This window comes from Anolis carolinensis, chromosome 1 (assembly GCF_035594765.1).
Source record: "Anolis carolinensis isolate JA03-04 chromosome 1, rAnoCar3.1.pri, whole genome shotgun sequence".
Lineage (NCBI taxonomy): Eukaryota > Metazoa > Chordata > Lepidosauria > Squamata > Dactyloidae > Anolis > Anolis carolinensis.
In genome coordinates, this window is record NC_085841.1 from 238,479,721 (window position 1) to 238,500,635 (window position 20,915).

General features: G+C 40.6%; 1 protein-coding gene across 2 annotated transcripts in view; it reads left to right on the forward strand.

Annotated features, from left to right (window-relative positions):
* fnbp4 (formin binding protein 4) overlaps nt 1-20,915 on the forward strand; it is a 22,617-nt gene continuing 1,702 nt past the window's right edge. The window contains exons 1-16 of one of the 2 annotated variants that reach the window (XM_016994654.2): nt 2-229; nt 5,147-5,239; nt 6,132-6,268; nt 6,882-7,065; nt 7,853-7,997; nt 8,074-8,206; nt 9,587-9,925; nt 12,741-12,939; nt 13,287-13,411; nt 14,374-14,478; nt 14,818-14,951; nt 15,932-16,104; nt 17,626-17,957; nt 18,721-18,865; nt 18,956-19,224; nt 20,337-20,494. In XM_016994654.2, coding sequence (XP_016850143.1) covers nt 106-229; nt 5,147-5,239; nt 6,132-6,268; nt 6,882-7,065; nt 7,853-7,997; nt 8,074-8,206; nt 9,587-9,925; nt 12,741-12,939; nt 13,287-13,411; nt 14,374-14,478; nt 14,818-14,951; nt 15,932-16,104; nt 17,626-17,957; nt 18,721-18,865; nt 18,956-19,224; nt 20,337-20,494 — 2,795 coding nt within the window. In that variant the 5' untranslated portion in view covers nt 2-105. Of the gene's footprint in view, nt 230-5,146; nt 5,240-6,131; nt 6,269-6,881; nt 7,066-7,852; nt 7,998-8,073; nt 8,207-9,586; nt 9,926-12,740; nt 12,940-13,286; nt 13,412-14,373; nt 14,479-14,817; nt 14,952-15,931; nt 16,105-17,625; nt 17,958-18,720; nt 18,866-18,955; nt 19,225-20,336; nt 20,495-20,915 lie in introns of both variants that reach the window. The other variant, XM_016994656.2, reaches the window with a different exon arrangement.

Consider the following 20,915-nt stretch of genomic DNA (forward strand, 5'->3'; position numbering starts at 1 on the left):
CAGCCCTCGCGCGCCCCGGTCCCTCCTTCCGCTGGGTAGGCTTTGCTGTCGTCGCGCATCCTGCCGCTTCCCTGCCTTTCTTTCTCTGCGCCTCAGGCGGCTCGAATGGGGAAGAAGTCGCGGGTGGCGCCGGTGGGACGGCGGCCGATCCTGCAACTCTCGCCGCCGGGGCCTCGCGGGGGCCGGGAAGAGGCGGCGCCGGGGGACGGGGATTCGGCTTCGGAGGCCGGTGAGGGCGCCTGGGGAAGGCCGCGCGGCCTACTGGCGGGCGGGGCGGGGGCCCGAATTGGGAGTTCTTCCCTTCTCTCCCTCCGCCTAAAAGGATTCCTGGCCTTCCAACCAGCCCCAAAACTACAATATGTCCGAGAGGCCTGCTACCGCTAGTCGCTGAATATTTTCCCCCCCATTATTTCGCCGTCCTTTTTTGTTCCAGTTTTGCGGTTGGAAAAGCATAACCTCAGTGAGGCTCTCGGGCGGGGAGGGGCTGTAGTGCTCGTGGAATCAATCGCAATATGTTAGCCTATCACTTTTGCCTTATTGAGAGGTCTCTCGTTAATTTGCACTCAGTGTATTGTCGAAGGCTTTCATGGCCTCAATCACTGGGTTGCTGTGAGTTGTCTGAGATTTATGGCCAGCAGTCTCTCCTGACGTTTCACCTACATCAGTGGCAGGCATCCTCAGAGGCTGGGAGGTTTGTTGGAAACTGGACAAATGGGGTTTATATATCTGGAAAGTCCAGGGTGGGAGAAAGAGCTCTTGTCTGTTTGAGGTAGGTGTGAATGTTTTCATTGGCCACCTTGATTAACACCGAATAGCCTTTCAGTTTCAAGGCCTGGCTGTTACTGCCTGGGGGAAGCCTTTGTTGGAAGGTGATGTTCTTTTCTGAGTGGTTTTAGGAGTCTACCGTATACCATGCAGTTGGTGGTCTATATAGGGATCACCAAATGCAGCACCCAAACATGAATCAAGGAACATGAAAGGTACTGCATACTAATTCAACCAGAGAAGTCAGCCATAGCAGAGCACTTGATGAACCAACCTGAACACAGCATATTACTGTATTTGAGAACATAGAAATGCGGGACCACTCTAACAACTACCATGTCAGATTACACAGAGAAGCTTTTTTTTCATGTCAGGAGTAACGAGTTGCATCTGGAGTGAGAGAATTGGCCGTCTGCAAGGACGTTGCCCAGGGGACGCCCAGAGAAGCCATTGAAATTCACAAGCATATAGACAATAGACAAAAAAAGAGGAAACCATGAAAATGAATGTGGCTATTAGTATTTTAAAACACTAAAATCATGACAGTAAACAAAGAACACCAGCTAGCTAACACCATCCAACAAAGGATTCCCCCAGGCAACAAGCAGCCAAACCTTGAAACTGAAAGACTATTCAGTGCTAATCAAGGTGGCCAATTGAAACATTCACACCTGCCTCAAACAGACAGGAGTTCTTTCTCCCACCCTGAACATTCCACAGATAGATAAACCCCACTGGACTGGTTTCCAGCATACCTCATGGCCTCTGAGGATGCTTGTCATAGATATAGGCGAAATGTCAGGAAATAATGCTTCTGCAACATGGGCTCCCGTTAATGGCCACATATCCCAAAAACTGACAGCCACTCAGCGTTAGCCTTTTGCCTTATTGAAAGGTCTCCCGTTAATTGGGACTAATTTGGATTGTAGAGGGAAAAAATATGAAGCCCCTCGGATGTTATTGGATTGCAACTCCCCTTATTCCTAGCCAGCATAGTCTGGTGAGGGATGCTGGGACTTCCAGTCCAACCACATTTGAATTAATGTATAATATTGACCCCTGATTAAAACCAAAACCACTGTTTTCCAAACAGAGTTTTCCAAATGGTGTGTCGCAACACGGTGTGTTGGCCACAGTGTGCAGGTGTATTGCATAAATTTAACAAACCTTGGAAATACATATTTCTTATAAATAATATATTTTTCAAAATATAAATGAGAGTTTTTGTGATATATCTTGTGTCTGCATATATTTCCTTATTACAGTTTATATGTGTGTCTTTATATCATACCAGGAGTTGGTTTAATTTCTAGTTTGCTAGTAAAATTGAATTATTGTGTTGTGAAATGATGTATGTCTAAAAGAAGTGTCCTCAATATGAAATGTTTGGAAAGCTCTGGATTAGAGAGTTTTAACTTAACCATTACAGCTATTGTCTGAAATATGCACACATGCACTATGAGGGCACAGGCCTTTTACTTATTTAGGAGTAAACATAATGGGAAATATTTGAATTGTCTTCTGAGTAAACTTGAATAGAATTGGATTGCAGATCAATATGGCCATATGTGATATTGGCATGAGCTGATGCTATCTCTTCACCAAGGTAAGGGGTAATTTGGCTGCACAGTTCCTCTGGTGTATAGTGGTTTGAAAGTGGTTGAAGAGGGGAATATTGACAAAGGTGCTGACATATTTGTAAATGCTGGCCCTGTTAACTGTAGTCAGCAGCAATTCTAGTATAAATGATGTACTGTCAGTTTCATCTTATTGTTGGCTGCTTTCATCGTTAATTTATGTATTAGTTACACTTCTGTCCTACCTTGTTCTTACATGGTCTCCTGCTGGGCACTGATGTGACCTCATACTGTTTAGTTTCAGAGAGGTCACTATATATATCATATACATTACTAAGATGCCCTAAAGCACTTGAAGTGACACATTTACAGGAATTTACAAGTGTGCATGGAAACATCTGTGTACATTGGATCTACGGCTCATGAAAAGAGTGTGCTAAGTTATTTTTGGCAGGGTAGAACTATGCAATGCATTATTGAAATGTAGACTATGAGGTTTTAGGGGATTTTTCTTTCACTGGTATTTATTCATCATCTGCGATCCCTCATGTCCAAGTATGATTACCTTCCAAGTGTAGGGTCTTGGCAGGTCCATAAGTGACTGTAGAGACCTATTCTTGATCTGCATGATCTTTTGCAGTGAGGACATCGATTTCCAGGTGGAAGGCAGTCCCAATCAGAGTTGGCTTGATACGCCTTCCTCTTGACACATTTCCCCTTTCACCCCCTATTCGTGCGTCTTCGAATTCCATAGCACTATTGGTAACAGCTGGCCTCCAGTTAGAACACTGAAGGACCAGGGCTTCCCAGTTCTTGGTGTCTATGCCACAGTTTTTAAGGTTAGCTTTAAGCTCATTACTGATATTACTTGGATGGCGGTACATTAGAGCCACACATATAAATGGCATATTGAGTGTCAGCAACATTGGTCTGTGCAAACAATGCTGGGAAGAATGAACAAGAGCATCATCTACCAGGTATGAGGAAGTGTTTGAATCTCTGTAGATGTTTGTTTTATATGCCTTGTCATAATTTTTCAAAAGCATCACAGCCTCAGTGTTCAAAGCATTCTTAAATAGTTATGTTTTCAGTACCTTCCTGAAGAGGTGCTGTAAGAAAGGAGTTCCATAGTTGTGGTGCTATGACTGAAAGGGTCCTCTGTCTTTTTGTGGGCTTCTTGCTTTAGCCTAGTCTATTCTGTGTCTGATACTCAGTGTGTTATAGCCTGTTTCCTGTAAAGAGAACGCAAAGGGCGAGGAAGTGAAAATGTCTTGGCTGTCCTCCCGAATATTCTAGCTTTTAAGAGTAGTAGGAAGACTGTTGATGAGAGTTCAAGGAGCATGTTGGTGAATGCATGCAATGGTATTATACTTGAAAAAATGCAGAGTCATTAATGACACAGAGTTGGATCCAAACTTAATCCCTTATAAATGAAAGGGAACTTCATCTGCTTGCAGAGGGAATTGGGATATAGGACATGGTCAGTATAAGGTCTAAATACTTTAAAGGTACTTCATCTGATCTTGGAAGCTAAACGGGATCAACCCTGGTTAGTACGTAGACGTGAGACCCCAACAAATACAATATAAGGCTGGATTTCAGAGAGAGGAACTGGAAAAACCAGCTCTGAGCATTTCTTTCCAAAGAAAACTATATGAAATTCATAGGGGCGCCATAAATCGACAGGTGACTTGAAAGCATGCACACACGTGCTTTCAGTGGTGGTGATGGTGGAAGTTTTTTGAACTGAACACCGCCTACCTGTATTTTATAATGTGTTTTATGAATACTGATGTAAGTTAATAATAATTTTTAACTGATTTATATTGCACTGTATAATTTTTATAGGTGTTTTATTGTAAGCCGCCCTGAGTCCCCTGTTGGGTGAGAAGGGCGGGATATAAATATTGTAATAAATAATACATAAATAAATAAGGAGGTAGGATTATTATTCTCCTTTGTTCTGCTGTCTTCCATGTCACTTGTCATGCTGCCACAGAGTATCCCCAATCTGGAGTAGATCATTAGGACATACAATGTGTACCCTCAGTTAATTACTGTTCTGTCTTTTCTTCAGTGCCAATATGATGTTGAGCACATATACATCTGGTAACACAAAACTTGTGTATCAATATCATAGTCATCACCTAAGAGATTCTTTGCAATGAACTAGTCTCTTAGCATGAAAAGAAAGAAGTAAGGGGGAGAAAAAATGTGGCAGGGACTAATGGCTTTTATTTCATGTGAGATAAACCTACTTCTTCAAATACAGTTCTGCATATTGTTAAGGCCTTAGCGATAAAGCACAATTGTGGGAGTGTGAAAGCATGACTTCCGTATGTGCAGGACTAGTAGCCATGGTTTCATTTACCTGAAAAAATCTTTTTCTAGGGCTTCCAGTGTGACTCCATAGTCTTCTTGCGCCCAAAGTCCTTCATTTCAATAGATTTTGCTGTTGTCCATGGTTTTGTGTAAGCATACAAAGTCCAGGAACTTATCCCTTGTAGATGTGTGGTTTGTACTGCCATTGTACAGAAAGGTACAAATTATGGTCATTGCTTCTTTTTGTTCTTTTCATATTATATAAATAGTAAAGTAGTAAATATGCAAATTATGCCCAGTTTTACTTGTGCACAAAAATAGTTATGGGCCATCATTTGCATTATCCCAGTTCCTTTAGTGTTTTAGTATCCATTAAAGCCAATAAGAATACCAGTGTTCTCATTTTATTGGTTGTGTAGCAGTTTGTATAAAACTTGAGATATACTTCTGAAATGTTTTTTTACATCTGATTTCTTTTCCAGATGAATTTGAAGCAACAGAAGAGACTCCAAGGACAGTTCCAAATCCACCCCCAGCCAACATGCCAGTTGGGCCTGTAGCTGTCAAACCAACAGGTACCACCTTTTCCAGTTTCCTGATTTGCAATTGTTAATTGGTAGGAAAATAATGCTACATTAAATTAATTCATTAGTAATAGGTCAAATGTACAAGTATGTTGGGGAAAATTGCAGTTACAAAAGTCAAGTTGTTCGTATTCTGTTGATGTTAAAGAACAATGTTACACATAAAAATAGCTAACTTCTTTATGTTTCATTGATGTCTTAAGTGTTATTTTTTAACATACCTACCTTAATAAATAGTGGAGATTTGGTTTTTTTGTAGCTTGTTAGAGGATTTGTACAACTCTAGTTGTATTAAGGATTTATATTTTAACTGGGCAGGTTTTTCAAAATTAAAAACTTGAAGTTTGTCAAGAAATAATTTTAATCTTTAATATGAAAAACACCATTAAATAGTTAGTTTATATATGGCTGACTATGCTGTATTCATGACTGAGTGCTTCCATCTTCTTTACTTATTATGTGTGTGCACATATTTCTTTGAAGCCAGTCTGCATGAACTCTGTGTTCTTACTTTTTAAATAAGTAAGAAGTGGCTTCCTAGGATTTTCTTTCCTGCACTAATGATGAATCAGACATATTGAAATTTATATTTTGCACATTGAAATGCAAATTTAATACACGGCACACTCTTGACACAGAATTCCTCCTCTGAACTGTTAGCTTGCATCAGCAAGATTAGTTACAATTTCAGAACTTCGGTTTCAGGATACCGTGCTTCAAAGAAAAAAAAATCTTTTGTGGCATTCATGGTGTAAGTGAATAGTAGATAATGTGTTGTCAAGCTTGTTAAAATACAGCTAACAATTTTCCAATAGCTGAATGCTTAAGCTATAACAGGACACTCGTGTATTGTCAGCAGTTGTAATGTTGACTTATGTTCCAGGTGGCTTATGTTTGCTCGGTGCTTATGCAGACAGCGATGAAGAAGATAGTGAGATGTCTGAAAAACCAGCACAATCTGCAGATGCAAATGCCAATAACTCAGCGGACATTGACAGCACCCTTGCCAACTTCCTAGCGGTTAGTAAGAATTGTGTCTTGGTTCATAAAGTGACTTTCTTTTGGGAACTGAAATGGAGCATACAAACTAACTCATAAAAGATTCAAGGACAGACAGGAAGAAACAAACTGCTGATAGATGAGTGTTTTAAAAGAGCCAAGAATCCTAATTCAAATCATTTAGTGGCCAGGTTCTCTTTCTACATCATTGTCAAACGATTAAATTAGGATTAGGGAATTATTTTTTGGTCCATGGACCAAAATCTAATTTAAGAAAGAGGATGCAGCCCAGCAGTAGATGGGCTAAAGATACAGGGCGGGACCTGAGCAAGGTGAGCATGGCCAGATCTTGCCAGTTTGGATTGTGACCCACCAAACAAGTAAAACAAGGCTTGATTTGACGTGGCAGCTTTCATGCCTGCAAAACATAGTTTGATTCTGTTCACAGTATTTAAAATGACACGCCTTCATCTCAGATCACTCATTGAGGATAGCAACAGAACAAGCTTGTGGGCGTGTTTGGGAACTCCTGTGATCATGTCAGTTTTGGGCCACAATTCCTCTTATCTGTGTTAAATGTTCTTACTTGAGTCAAGTAATGTTCCTCTGAAGTCTTCTTTCTTCTTTTTTAAAGGAAATAGATGCAATTACAGCTCCTTCCCAACCTGTGGAGGCCACTGTTCCTGCCACTGCTCCACCTCCAACTCCTCCACGCCCAGAGCCCAAGGACTCTGCCACCAGTCATGTTTTGGCAACTGCAAATGGAACAGACCAGGTTCCTGAGTGGCAGTATGATACTCAGTGCTCACTAGCAGGAGGTGAGCTTCTGTTTAGCTTCTGCTGTTCCATGGCTTTTTTTTTTTGTTTTAGTACTCCATTGCAAGTGTCATAGTACAGATAAATATTCCATGTATTCCCTTGTCTTGAGATAGTTTAATTTGTGATGTGCTTCTGAAAACTGAGAGCCCGGGGTTGCATGCCTGAAAAGATGAAAGGAGAGGGAGGGTTTCAGTTTTAGAGGTTTTGATATGTTCAAAATGCTGTTGAGATTTTGCCAGCAAAGCCCAAATGTCCACAATGCTATTTTTTTTAACATAAGGTATACATACAGTGAAACCAAACAAACAAAACCACATCCCATTTCAAGAATGAGAATGAAACATTTTTAATGGTCTCCATAGTGCATCTTAGTTTATATCCCTTTTGAAAGATGTCTCTCCTTGTTTGAAAGTTGTTGGATCTAGGTTCTTTCCATCCTGTACTAGAACCACACACCAAGTGCCCCCTTTTGCCCCACTATAAAGTCAGCATACGATCCTAGAAACGTCTACAATGCTGGCAGAGACAGTGAATGAAGAATCTGCTGCTGGATCTCTCCCTTCTAAGAATATATCATTGTTGAGGATCTCACATAGAAAGATTTGCTGTTTACCGTAGCCCTAGGATTGTGTTCCTCAGGCCATAAATTTGAGCTTGTAAGGCCATGACAGCCTTTAATTTTTTTCAATGAACAAGGTGAAGATACTTGGTGGAGCAGTTTGCATTTATTTGCAGGCAACTGGGAAAAGAGGACCAGCTTAACAAAGACTTGTTTTCTTTCTGCAGTGGGAGTAGAGATGGGAGACTGGCAGGAGGTTTGGGATGAAAACACTGGCTGCTACTATTACTGGAACATTCAAACAAATGAAGTTACGTGGGAACTACCCCAGTATCTTGCTACACAGGTTCAAGGTCTCCAACATTACCAGAGGTAAGAGTGTTTCTGAACTGAAGACTGAATTGTTGCTGGATTAATTTCTTTTAGTTACACATGCTTTTTCTGTTAGTTCTGTAACAGATGCTGATGAAAACTACCAGATAGTTGCTGATGTAACTTCCCTGGGAAAAGGTGCTGCTCCTGCTCCTGCTTCTGCTGCGAACACTGGACGGAGGACTCTAGTAAAGCGTGAGCCAAAGAAGGTTGGTATCCGCATGACTGACTTAACACAAATATTTCTTTTCTGCTCTCATACTTTCTAGAGTTCTCCACTCCAATATTTGCTTTGGACAGTATTCTCATCTGATTTTTTTCCATCTCAAAATGGATGTTAATCACCCATAGCAAAAACAGCCTTGTTTTATTTATTTATTTAAAACATTTATACCCCGCCCTTCTCACCCGAGGGGACTCAGGGCGGCTTGCAAAGCATTTCAACAGCATAGCTCTGGAGGATCTGAGGGAGAACTACTTATATCTTAGTAATTCAGAAGAGTGCTCTTGAGACAGAAGGGATTCTATACTTCAGTGGAAGAGCATGTGCTTTGCATGTACAAGCTCCTTGGTTCATTTTCTGTACATTCTTATTTCAAACTAGCAAATACCAGGGGCCTGAATGAGACTTTCATGATCTGCAAAGGTTTCACATTCTGATTACTGGAAACTGTGAACATGTGCCTCTGGTTTCTGAATCTAGATTGATTAGTCACATATTTTAAAGTATTGCAGAATAATAATGACACTTAGAAATACGTTTTTCTTCACATTGTTGAAGTTTTCAAGATGCTGAATAGTAGTCTCTATGCTTGATGTGTCAAAATGTAAGAAAAAGAGTTTAGACTAAGAGGTGACATGACAGCCATATTTACATATTTGAAAGGATATCATATTTAAGATGTAGCAAGCTTGTTTTCTGATGCCCCAGAGGCTAAAACACAGAGCAATGGATTATACAGGGAAAGAGATTCCACCTAAACATCATAAGAACCTTCTGACACTAAGAGGTGTTCAACAGCAAAATATGAGTCTTTGAATGTGATCTTCTTTGGACCTTGCAAACAGAGCCTGGGTAGTCGTCTGTCAGGAGTGCTTTGATTATAAACATACATTTTAATATGTGTATTTGTGGTATTTTTACAATGTTTACGTGTTTTAATTCTGTAACCTGCCATAAGGAGAGGCAGGTAAGAAATAAAATAATAATAATAATAATAATAATAATAATTACTGTATTATTATTACTGTTATTATTATGTATTCCTGCATGGCAGAATAGAGTTGGACTAGATGGCCCTGTGTGGTCCTTTCTAGCTCTATCATTCTAAGAGCTCTACTGACACAGTTAACACAGAGTAGTTTGCATATTGTTGAGTATCTTCTTTATGAGGTGTCCCCACCCCCACCCACCTAAATGTGTGCAGAGCTATTTGTCATTATTTTGCCTAGAGCATATGTGACCTGTGCCTGAAGTTATCAACAGCTCAAGTGCAAAGGCCTCCCCCAAATCATGTAAAAACTGCTACCATTGTTTTCTGTACCCCAGGACAGTAATGTAGTTATTGATGATTTTTTTGATTTCCAAGGAACTGAATGAGGGTATCCAAGCCCTTTCAAACAATGAAGAAGAGAAGAAGGGAGTAGCTGCATCACTGTTGGCTCCATTACTTCCAGAAGTGGTGAAGGAAGAGGAGGAACGCTGGAGGCGGAAGGTTATCTGTAAGGAGGTGGAACCATTAATGGAAGAAGACATGACAGCAGAGCAGACAGCAATAGTTGCTGATAAGCAGCCAGAAAGCAACCGAGATATTGAAGAAGACCCTTCCCAGGAGGACATATGTAGTGTGGTGCAGTCAGGAGAGAGTGCCGAGGAAGAAGAGGAGCAGGATACTCTTGAGCTGGAAATGGTATTGGAGAGGAAGAAGGTACGTGAGAGCTCAGAAAGAAGCAGGAGCTTCCAAGAAACTGCCTGCAATGCTTCACACAGCATTTGCTCTCTTGAACAGCATATGAATGCTTCACACAGCATTTGCTCTTTTTAACGTCAACATACCTGTTGGGATGATGCTGGTATAATTGTTGAGTGTTGAATATGTTTTATGTTTCAACTTAAGTCCTTTTTCAGATACTTTCTAGTCTATATAGAATAAAGGGCAATAGAAGGAGGAGCTTTTTAGGCTGTCTAGTCCAAACACTTGCTTTGTGCAAGAATCTAGAGCTAAGATGGCTCCAATGTGACTGTTAAGACTTTTCCTGAGAACCTTTAGCATAGTATCTGATTCTGTAGTGGAGGCGCTTTTCCCCATTCCTGTAAAAAGCTATGAGAAAGAATAACTATATCGATTTTAGTTATTGCCTCCCCAGTAGGTGGTTTGTTTTCCTAAAAGGGCCTAGGTCCTATTTTTGCCCTGACTAAAGTATATCCATCCTATCCATGAGATTTATCTATGGGGCAACTCACTGTTTAACAATTGATTGAATGAGACTACGTTAGTGTGGTCTGACTGTTGGGATGCTACTCTTTGAATCTGAACTCGCAGAAAGAGCATTGATTGAAAAAGAGAGAGAGTGATTTTGTGTGTTTTTGGTTCTAGTTACAGTAGAGTCTCGCTTATCCAACCTTTGCTTATTCAGCGTCCTGTATTATCAAACGCAGTCTGCCTTTTAGTAGTCAGTGTTTTTGTAGTCATTGTTTTCAATACATTGAGATGTTTTGGTGCTAAATTCATAAATACAATAATTACTACATAATGCTACCTTTTCTGTTTATTTGTTGTAAAACATGATGCTTTGGTGCTTAATTTGTAAAATCATAACATAATTTGATTTTTAATAGGCTTTTCCTTAATCCCGCCTCATTATCCAACATGTTTGCTTATCCAACATTCTGCCGGCCTGTTTATGTTGGATAAGCGAGAGACTACTGTAATTCCTAATTGCCATCAAACTGTTTTGGTTTTAAGGCATTATTTCATTGTGTTTTTATTTGTTATAATCTACTGTGAAAGCCCTTTTGCAATGGTACAGTAGCTTGTACATTATAGTTTACATTTTAGAAAGGCAGGAAATGTTGTATAGCCATTCCTCCCTCTTCACTTGATAAGTGCACCATACCTGAAGTCCTGAAAGAATTTTTGAAAATACAAAAATTGGGTGGGTGGACTATTGCGAATTGCCTCATTCATCCCAAACTATGATAAGTAGTATCAACTATGTTTTTCAAAACACTTATACAAACATTTTCTCACAGGGAAATAGTGCTCTTTTGCAGGCATAGAACATTACAGTTTTGACTGTGGGGTGAAATGCAGCCTCTTTCATGTAGAACAATAGTCTTTAAGGACTCATACTTGAGCCCAACAAATGAGAAAATAGGGTTCATTTCCCTACCTCAGACTGATTATAGAGGTGAACCTTGTGCAGCTATATAGACTGTTTTAACTTCTATATGTAATGGGTTAAGTTAATTCTGTTTATTTGGCTAGGTTGATGGTTTCTTTATCGTGTTGGTAGGGTTTTCATCTTCCTGAGATAAAGAAAACAAATGGCCTGTTATCTAAAATATAGATGTCTTATATCTGGGACGACCATCATCTGAGGTATTATTGTCTCTACACTCAAGAGGAATTGCCACCTGTGATGCTGCAAAGAGAAAGGGTCACAGTTAGAGGAGGGTATTGCAGTGCTCCTTAGGGCCTCTACTCCCTTTCCTATTGCTTCATTAAGAAAGAGGGAAAGTTAAGGGTCAAAGGTTGAGGCAACTCTGTTTTTTCTCTACTGACCACTACTGTTGAAAACTGTTGCCATTTTCCAGTCTTGCCTATAAGAATGAAAGAAATGGAGATTTATAGCCCTGTTGAGGAGCCACAGCATAGAATGCTCTGGATAAGCAGGGACTGCAAAAGTGACTGGTCACAAAAAAACACAACTGACTATGCAAGAGCAAGCAGTATGAGTTATGGTGCCTCTCCTATAATGATAGTTGATTGAAGGAGCTGCCAACTGCCCTGGGCAGAGATATGAGAAATAGTAGTGACTACCAGTGCAGAACCAGTGCCATACAAGACTTCCTTGTCCCTTTAAAAAGGGAAGGGAGGCACTCAGGGAAGAGAGAAAAGTGGAATTAGGCACCAGCAGGATGTCAGAGTAGCATAGATGAGGCATGGAGGGATGGCAGTGCTGTGTGCTGCCACTTCAGTTTTTCAGCAAAGCACTGTTAGATTAAAGTCACAGAAGAGGTAAAAATACTGGCACTTGTCACTGCTAGCTCTGGAAAATAACTAAATGTCTAGATCCTCAGTATTTCCCTGATATCAGTTAATTTTGCTACCTGAAACAACCAAAACGTTTTGATCTGTGAAACCTTCTGTACAATAGGAAATATGCTTTTAGAAAGGATGGTTCAGGAAATACACATCTAATTATATCCGGACACAGTAGCTATCCACAGGATGCACAGATTAATAAAACAGGGAAGGGGTAAAACTGGTCATGATTTTTTAAAAGAGTAGTGTGAATGGAAAGTTTAGACAACCATGAAATAGGCTAAATAGGGCTGAAGCAGTTTGGTAAATGCTGTCTTTGTACATCAGGTCTTGAAGGGCTTGAAAGAAATAAAGGAGACAGGTGGCTGCACAAAGTAAAGGGAATTTGTCATAAACCTAGAGATCTTCATGGCTGAAGATACTTTGAAAATAGGAGTAATCCTTGCTTTTCTAATGTCATGATAATGTTTTATAGGCAGAACTGCGAGCTTTAGAAGAAGGCGATGGGAGTATTTCAGGTTCCAGTCCACTTTCTGACGGAAGTCAGTCAGACCTGGCACGGCGATTGCTACCAAAGCCAGGGAAATGGAAGCTCTTTGGAGTTGCCAGCCCAGAATCCACCAGCAGGGGTTCAAGCAAGACAGGTCAAGAGAGTCCTGAACCTGGAGAAACGAGTAAGCCAGATTTTTTTTCTGCCAAGGGTTCTTTTCAGTTCTTCGGTTACATGTATGAGTACTGAGGAGGGAAGCTTGTATTTTATGAATACCAGACATATTCCTTATTTATACCATCCATTTAAGGAGATACTGCTCATTGCTCCAAAGCTTCTCATTCTGCAATGATCTCAGTGCAGTGTCTTAGAGGGCCTACTTTTGTATGTAAAGTAAATAAATTTCACTACGTTGAATCCAACCCACACTGTTTAAATCTTGTTATCTGTGTATACCATCCATAGTAAAGATGAAAGTTTGCTGAAAACTCACTCTTACAGAACAAACATTTTGCCTTGCTTTCTGTTCAGCGGCGAAGGAAGACCTTGAAGTAGGCGGTGAGAACTCAGACCATGAGCCAGATACAGAGGAACCGCAAGACAAAACAAAAACACAAGTCACTTCCAAGGTAGAAGAAGAGGAGCAAGACTTAAAGGTAGTGTTAGCTAATCAGAGCATAATGCTCTTTTGGAAATATTTAAGGCAATATTACTGGATGGCATACTCACATTATATGTCCGTGTTCAAGCTTTTAATTGAACTTATTCTTCTTGCTACACAATAGCCAATTCAGTTTACTGCATTTTGCAGTGTCACTGTGTCAACAAGACAGTCTGTGGAAAGGTGACTTGGCTCTTGTTTTTCTAGAAGTCAGCATGTTGAATAACTGGTTGTCACATGGTAAGAATAGGATCTGTTCAGTTTGAGAAAGAGATTTGTATGCCTTTCTGATTCTTACTGCTATTTAATCTTGTCTGAAGAAATTCAGATCTTTGTAGCTTATTAGGCAGAGAACATGAATTTATTCTAATTTCTATAAACTTCTTGATGTGACTCCTAATATGTTTTGAACTTACAACTTGAGTTAGATTGTGCCTGTAAAGTAATATTTCTCAATGCTAATTTGGAAATACAGTATTGAAATGTAATATACCAGGATCTATGTTAACAATACATGGTCAGAAACAGCACTTACACATTTGCCTTTCATTATTTACAAAACCGACCCTTTATGTGTATAAGTGCTGCTACTTTTAGAGAATGAAAAGTGGAACAATCTCTTTTTTTGTGTGCAAATAGAAGTGGTTGTGTTAGACATCTTAGATAATGAGTTACCTCTACAGAAGATTTCAGAGGGCTACACATTTCCATCTCTCTCTTTGACATTATACAAACATTCATGCAGGGTAGCTACTGAGGCCAGGTGGAGTGGTCCTGTTAAACCTGAACTATTTTCCACCTTCTTTAACTTCAAAACTGTGAAATATGATCGCCATGTAGCACATTGTGTTGTTAAAACAGATGATGTGTGTACACTTCAGAGGCAGTACTGCAGTAGTTTTGTGTACTGTGACTGACAATGCGTTCTTGACCCCTTGCTTGCCTTATTTCTGGCAGTTTCAGATTGGAGAGCTGGCCAACATGTTGATAAGCAAGCTGGAGTTCTTGGGCATCAATAGGCAGTCCATCTCTAACTTCCACATGCTGCTGTTGCAGACTGAGGTAACTTAAGTTTACCTTTTCTTGAAAACAAATTATGGAGTATAGGAAGTTAAACTACTGGCAGCATTGTAGTGTGATGAGAATCTAGGAAGCTCATGTATTATAGCATTATTAAACCTCTTTCACCTCTTGTCCCTAAAACTAATTCCATTAGTGCAGCATTGTGTCTCAATCTAGGGTCTGTAATTTTCCTGATCATGTCTTGTATCTTTAGTCCTGGCTGTTGTTTTGAAAGGCTTTTATTGTGTAGAATTTCAGAGTTCAGTTATACATGGCATAGATAAGGCTAGTTGTCTACAGGCTTTTAATGGTTTATTTTCCTTTGCTTTCCTGCCACAGACACGTATTGCAGACTGGCGTGAAGGAGCTCTCCAAGGAAACTACCTCAAACGCAAATTACAAGATGCAGCTGAACAGCTAAAACAGTATGAAATAAACGCCGCCCCTAAAGGCTGGTCCTGCCACTGGGACAGGTACGCACTCTTCTCCCCCTTTCACCTTTCACCTTTGACATCTCAGACATGATTTGTGACCATCACCACCTGCCGACGTGTCGTCATCTATCTGGAGACTGAGAGCGGCTGCACTTAGCGGTGCTGAGCGGGCAGAGAGCCTCTGGCACACACAGAGTTTGAGCCAGCCACAAAAATTGGAGAGATATAAAGTCTTTTTTTTAAAAGTGTGTTGAAATGGATTTGATTCCGCGATTGGACAGAGCTGGTGTTTACTCTTGAGTGTAAATGCGCTAAGGAGGGCGGGCTTGGGGGGTCGCGCATGCGAGAGCTCTGTGCACATTGCAGGATCTCAGGAACTCCGCTCCCAAGTAACACCTGTGCCTTTATGGAAAGCTCACTGACCGAGGATCTCAACGAAGAACAAGATAACTCTCTCCTGCCAGCAGGTCAGACAAAACTATTTCTTCTTATATTTGGCTTTCTTGATTATTTTTGTTTATTTGAAATCTTTGCTCTTTTGTTTTTCAGCTCCCAGATCCTCTCCCTCTCAGTAGCAATTCACTATGTCTGACACCAAGAGTATCATAAATGTGACTGCAGCAGTCCATGGGGGAGCAGCCATCTTTCATAAATTGGGCTGTTTCTCTATTGCTATTCTGGAAGGAAATGAACCCTGAGACTACCTTTAAAAAATCTATTGCCTAATGCATCCTTGAACCATTAATTGCACACCAGCCATAAGCGAGCTGTTTTCGCTAACCCTCTGCTCCTGCAGCAGAGGCTGAGGGCTGTGATCACAGAGTCAGCACCGCAAACAGTTTGGAGTAAGCCCATTGTGCAAATCCTTCCTCAAAACTGTTTGTTGCCTTTGTGAACAGCAGTCCTTTTGTAAGAGGTTCTTCCTGTGAAAGCAACTCTGCTATCGCAGGAGAGGACCATATAAGTGTGTCAGTGATGGGACAAGAGTGTGAAACCTTGTTTTCTTTCTTGTGATTTAGGGACCATAGGCGCTATTTCTATGTTAACGAACAATCAGGCGAGTCCCAGTGGGAGTTCCCAGATGGTGAGGAGGAAGAGGAGGGACAAACTCTAGAAAATAAAGCGGAAGCTCTTCCTAAACAAGCACTGAAGGAGAAAACGGAATCCGGAGAATCTACTGATAGTACTACAGGTAATGGACTTGTTGAATTTGCCCAAAAACCAATCACTTCATTTGGGGAACATTTTCAGAAATTGGAATTCCAGTGATAAAAGTGATAGTTTTTTGGGGAGAACTTTGAATGCTTCTTTAGAAATACTCTTGTTTAAGGATTCTACTAGTCAATGCGCTCCACGTGAGGTTGCCTTTGAAGACTGTTCAGAAGCTTCAAATAGTTCAGTGGGCGGCAGATTTCTCACTGGAGCAGGATACACGGAGCATACAACCCAGCTGCTATGTCAGCTCCACTGGCTGCCAGTTTGCTACCGAGCACAATTCAAAGTGCTGGCTTTAGCCTATAAAGCCCTAAATGATTCCGGCCCAGATTACCTATTTGAACATATCTCCCTCTATGAACCATCTTGGAGATTAAGATCATCTGGGGAGGCCATGCTCTCAGCAGGTGCAGTTGGTGGGGACGAGAGATGGGGCCTTCTCAGTGGTGGCCCCTCAGTTATGGAACTCTCTCCCTAGTGACATCAGATTAGCCCCGCTCCCTCCTGACCTTTCGGAAAAATCTGAAAACATGGATGTGGGACCAAGCTTGTGGTTAATATAGCAGTACAATATGTGAATTTGGAATGGTGTAATGATAATTGGAATGGCCTGGGCTATGATATTGAATTACGTGATTTAATTATTTTAATTATTGAAATGTTTTTAGCGGTTGTTTTAATGTATATGTTTATTTGCTGGATATGTGTTGTATGGCATTGAATTGTGCCTTTATGTGCGCCACTCTGAGTCCCCTTCAAGGTGAGAAGAGCAGGATATAAATATGGCCTGTGGCGCAGGCTGTTGAGCAGCTGCAATAAATCACTCTGACCATGAGGTCATGAGTTCGAGGCCAGCCCGTGGCTGGGTGAGCACCCGTCAATTAAAAATAAAAAATAACCCCTGCTCGTTGCTGACCTAGCAACCCAAAAGATAGTTGCATCTATCAAGTAGGAAATAAGGTACCACTTATAAAAAAAGTGGGGAGGCAAGTTTAACTAATTTACGACCTGGAATGAGGAAGTGCCGTCAGAGTGGATGATGAAGCAGCTGCTCCCCCCTGTGGCCAGAATCGAACATTCCCTCAGGAGAAAGTTAAAAATTGCCTCTGCGACTGTCTGTCTCGGTCTCTGTTTGATGTGTTTATGGGCATTGAATGTTTGTCCTATGTGTGTATAATGTGATCCGCCCTGAGTCCCCTTCGGGGTGAGAAGGGCAGAATATAAATACTGTAAATAAATAAATAAATAATAGACTGGATAATTCCTCTGTCTGCATTTCAAGATGGCTGTCCATTTTTATGTGTTTCATGCAACATATTTACTGTATCATATGAAAGTGGCAAGTGTATTTCTTCTATTCTTTTTTTAAATTTAAGATTATAAGAAGGTTAATTTTTCTAGAGAAAATTATGTTCCTCTGGGATGAGAGGCAGGTGTCATGTTGTGTGGGCAGTGCAAGATTGGGGTAACCAGACTGTTATACTTGTCTCTCTTTTAGGTTCTCTTGGCAAAGAGACTCCTTCGAATCAAGCTGCAGCTGCATCTCTTGTGCCTCTCAGTCCATTTTGGACTGTCCTTCAGCCCTCTGTCCCTGTCCTTCAGCCCCCTTTGCCCCTGGAAATGCCTCCTCCCCCTCCTCCGCCACCAGAGTCCCCCCCTCCTCCCCCTCCTCCTCCTCCACCCCCACCCCCTCCCCCTCCACCAGGGGAAGATGGGGAAATACAGGAAGTAGAGATGGAGGATGAGGGAGACGAGGAGCCACCCGCACCAGGGACAGAGGAGGATGATGTCCTGAAACCTCTTCTCCGGCCAACAGTTGCCAATAGCCAGGTATGTTAGCCAGCTTGCCTTTGGAGAAACCAGTAACTGTTAGTAGTGTATTGCAGATTAGGTTATAACCTCTTGCTGTAGTTGCTCACCTTCTATGTTGTGAAACTTGCTTCCCCTCTTTGTTGGCTCTAGTGTAAGTTTTCCACTGGGATTTTGCATATTGGAAGATAAATTCAAATTATTTCCTTGCAGCTGCTTGAATTTGCGTCATTTATTAAAATCTCCATGCCACATATATTCTAGAACAAACTGAGAATTTCATGAATGCCTTGGGGGTTTGAGCACACTCTTGGTTTTTGTGTTTATCTAAGACAGGGTAGAAAACATTGGAGAGTCTGAGATCCATTTTTGCCTTCTTCAGCACCCGTTCCCAGATTGAAAACAGTTGTCACTTCAAAGTGGCAGATTGCACCAAAAGAAACCTCAGTGTGACATGGTTTACTACTTAAAACCTATTTTATTTTTCAGACCTGTTTTAGGCAAGAAAAAGCACTTAAAACGATTTGGCTTAATGGAAGAAAATCTCATTTAAATGGTGAGGTACACTTCCCCAAAAGCTTTTTGTGGCACAGCTGGCCATCTGGCAGAAAACCTCTTTTTCACTATTGGAAATGAAGTGCCATGGGGACCTCATGAAACCTGTTTACTTTACTTTGCCCACTCCAGATTTAGGGAATGATTGTAAATGTCTTTAATGCATTTGTATTGTGTTCCTTGGGGATAACTGGCTTTTCACAAAAATCAAACTTTTGTTTGCTTGTAGACTAGTACCGAAACCAGCGTATCTGTACCTCCCTCAGCTAAATCTTTAAAAAGGAAAGCTTCAGAAATGAATGCTGGATTGGTACAACGAGCTGCAACTATTGGAAGCTGTCCAGTACTTTATGGCCAGTCAGTAATGGGTACAGGTGAATGTAATCCCTTTGATTCTACTTTTGTTGTTGATCTTCATGGCAGAATATTTTAGAAGTATTCCCACTGTTCTCTTATGTTTATAGGCCTTCAGACCTCAGGAGTGAGTTTGCAACAGAATTACCTTGGTGCAACCCAGCCAGCACTCGTCAGCTATCCAGAGTGTAGTGCCCCTGTGGGACTTCCTGCCAGCACCACACAGTCAGTTCCTTCACAAGGAGTCCCACCTGCGACCACTAGCCTTGCAGAACACCTGCCGCCGCCGCCACCCCCTCCCCCTCCACTGTCTCCGCCTCCCCATGCGCCGAAAGCACTACCAGCAGACAAGTCAAAGAAGATTAAGAGAGCCAGCAAAGTAAGTAGTTAAACGTTGTGTCTTCTCTCATTTTGAAGAACAAAAACAGGTAAAGCTATATAAAGTTAAAAGTCGCTACCACTTTGCTAGCCGAGGCATTGAAATTGGTACATTTTGAGTGGTGACAAATACAGATCAAATACATTGCATCTTCAGGGCACGGCATTTTAGAAATACACTGGGAAAGTAGTAATTTTGTTCAGTCTCTTAACATGCCCCACTCCCTGGAATTTTTAAAGTAATAACCCTGAGACGTAACCCTGAGAAACACCATAATGTTTATGGACTAGAACAAAGTGCAATATGATCTGACATGATACCACAAGAATGAATGTATATTATTGTTGCTTTAAACTGTTTATTTTATGATATTTTATACTTTTATCGATGTGTTTGGATTGTTGTTTACATGATTTTAATATGTTGTAAGTCGCTTTGGGTCCCATGAGGGAGAAAAGCAGGATATAAAGATATTATTATTATTATTATTATTATTATTATTATTATTATTATTATTATTATTATTATTATTATTATTATTTTATTGTATGACACAGCAAACAAGATAGATATGCTGGATTTCGTTTCACAAATCACAAGTCGAACACTTGCCAAGTGTCTAGGACTGTGTGATGTTTTTTGATGATGCGTGCAGATCCCAGTAGGGTATTATTATATGCATCTGGTTTCTTTGCTGAAGAGTTTGCTTTATTCGCCAGTACAGATCAGAATTAAAATGTTATGACAACTTCTGCCAAAAAGCATATTTACTTTATAGTTCATAAGAGAAGTTGAGTTTATTTTTGGCCTCACATAGATGAGCATTCTTCTTTCCCCTATATTTATAACATGACTAGTGACAATAGAAAGTTATTCCTTAACCATTCTCCATTTAAGTTCACCATCACACTTTGACATGACCTGCTTCAATATAAGTCTAAGCAAAAGTATCAGAATATAATTTTCCTTCCTGATAAAATAAGGCAATGTTCTGCCTTATAATACATTATCCTAACCAGTAGACAAAAGCTTTTTTCTCAGACTGAGAACAAAGAGTCTCATGATAGCATAGCTCTGATGTTAATGGTAGGCTGCTAAATATTTTGCTACAGAGGAAAAAAACGAAGACAAAGATGCCATCTCTTGTGAAGAAGTGGCAGAGCATCCAGCGCGAATTAGATGAGGAAGAAAACTCCAGCTCCAGTGATGATGATCGGGACGTGGTATCACAGAAGCGAATTGAAGAATGGAAACAGCAACAGTTAGTTAGGTATGAGGGAGACTACAAAATATGGCCATCCCCATTATTCCTTCTGAAGTATCTTGTGTTATTGGGTGCTATATTCCTGGGCATTATCAAACATACTGATGTTTGATAATTATCCGGAATACAACACAGTCTATATCCACGATTTAATAATTGCTAAAAGTCAGATGGTGGCTGTGTCTTGTGTCTTATGTATAAGTCTAGCTCAGAGGTGATGAAAGTACAGTCTGAGAGCTGCATGAGGGCCTCCCAAGCAAGGTTTCAAGCCCTTGACAATCCTCAGTTCCATCTTTACATACAGTAATCTTCCAGTTTATTGGGGCAGGGGGGAGGGGTGTTTCTAATACATTTTAGGTCACAGAAGGCCTGTTTAGAACAGAAAATTACCTAAAAGTCAGCAATAATGGAATTGACCATATTTTTA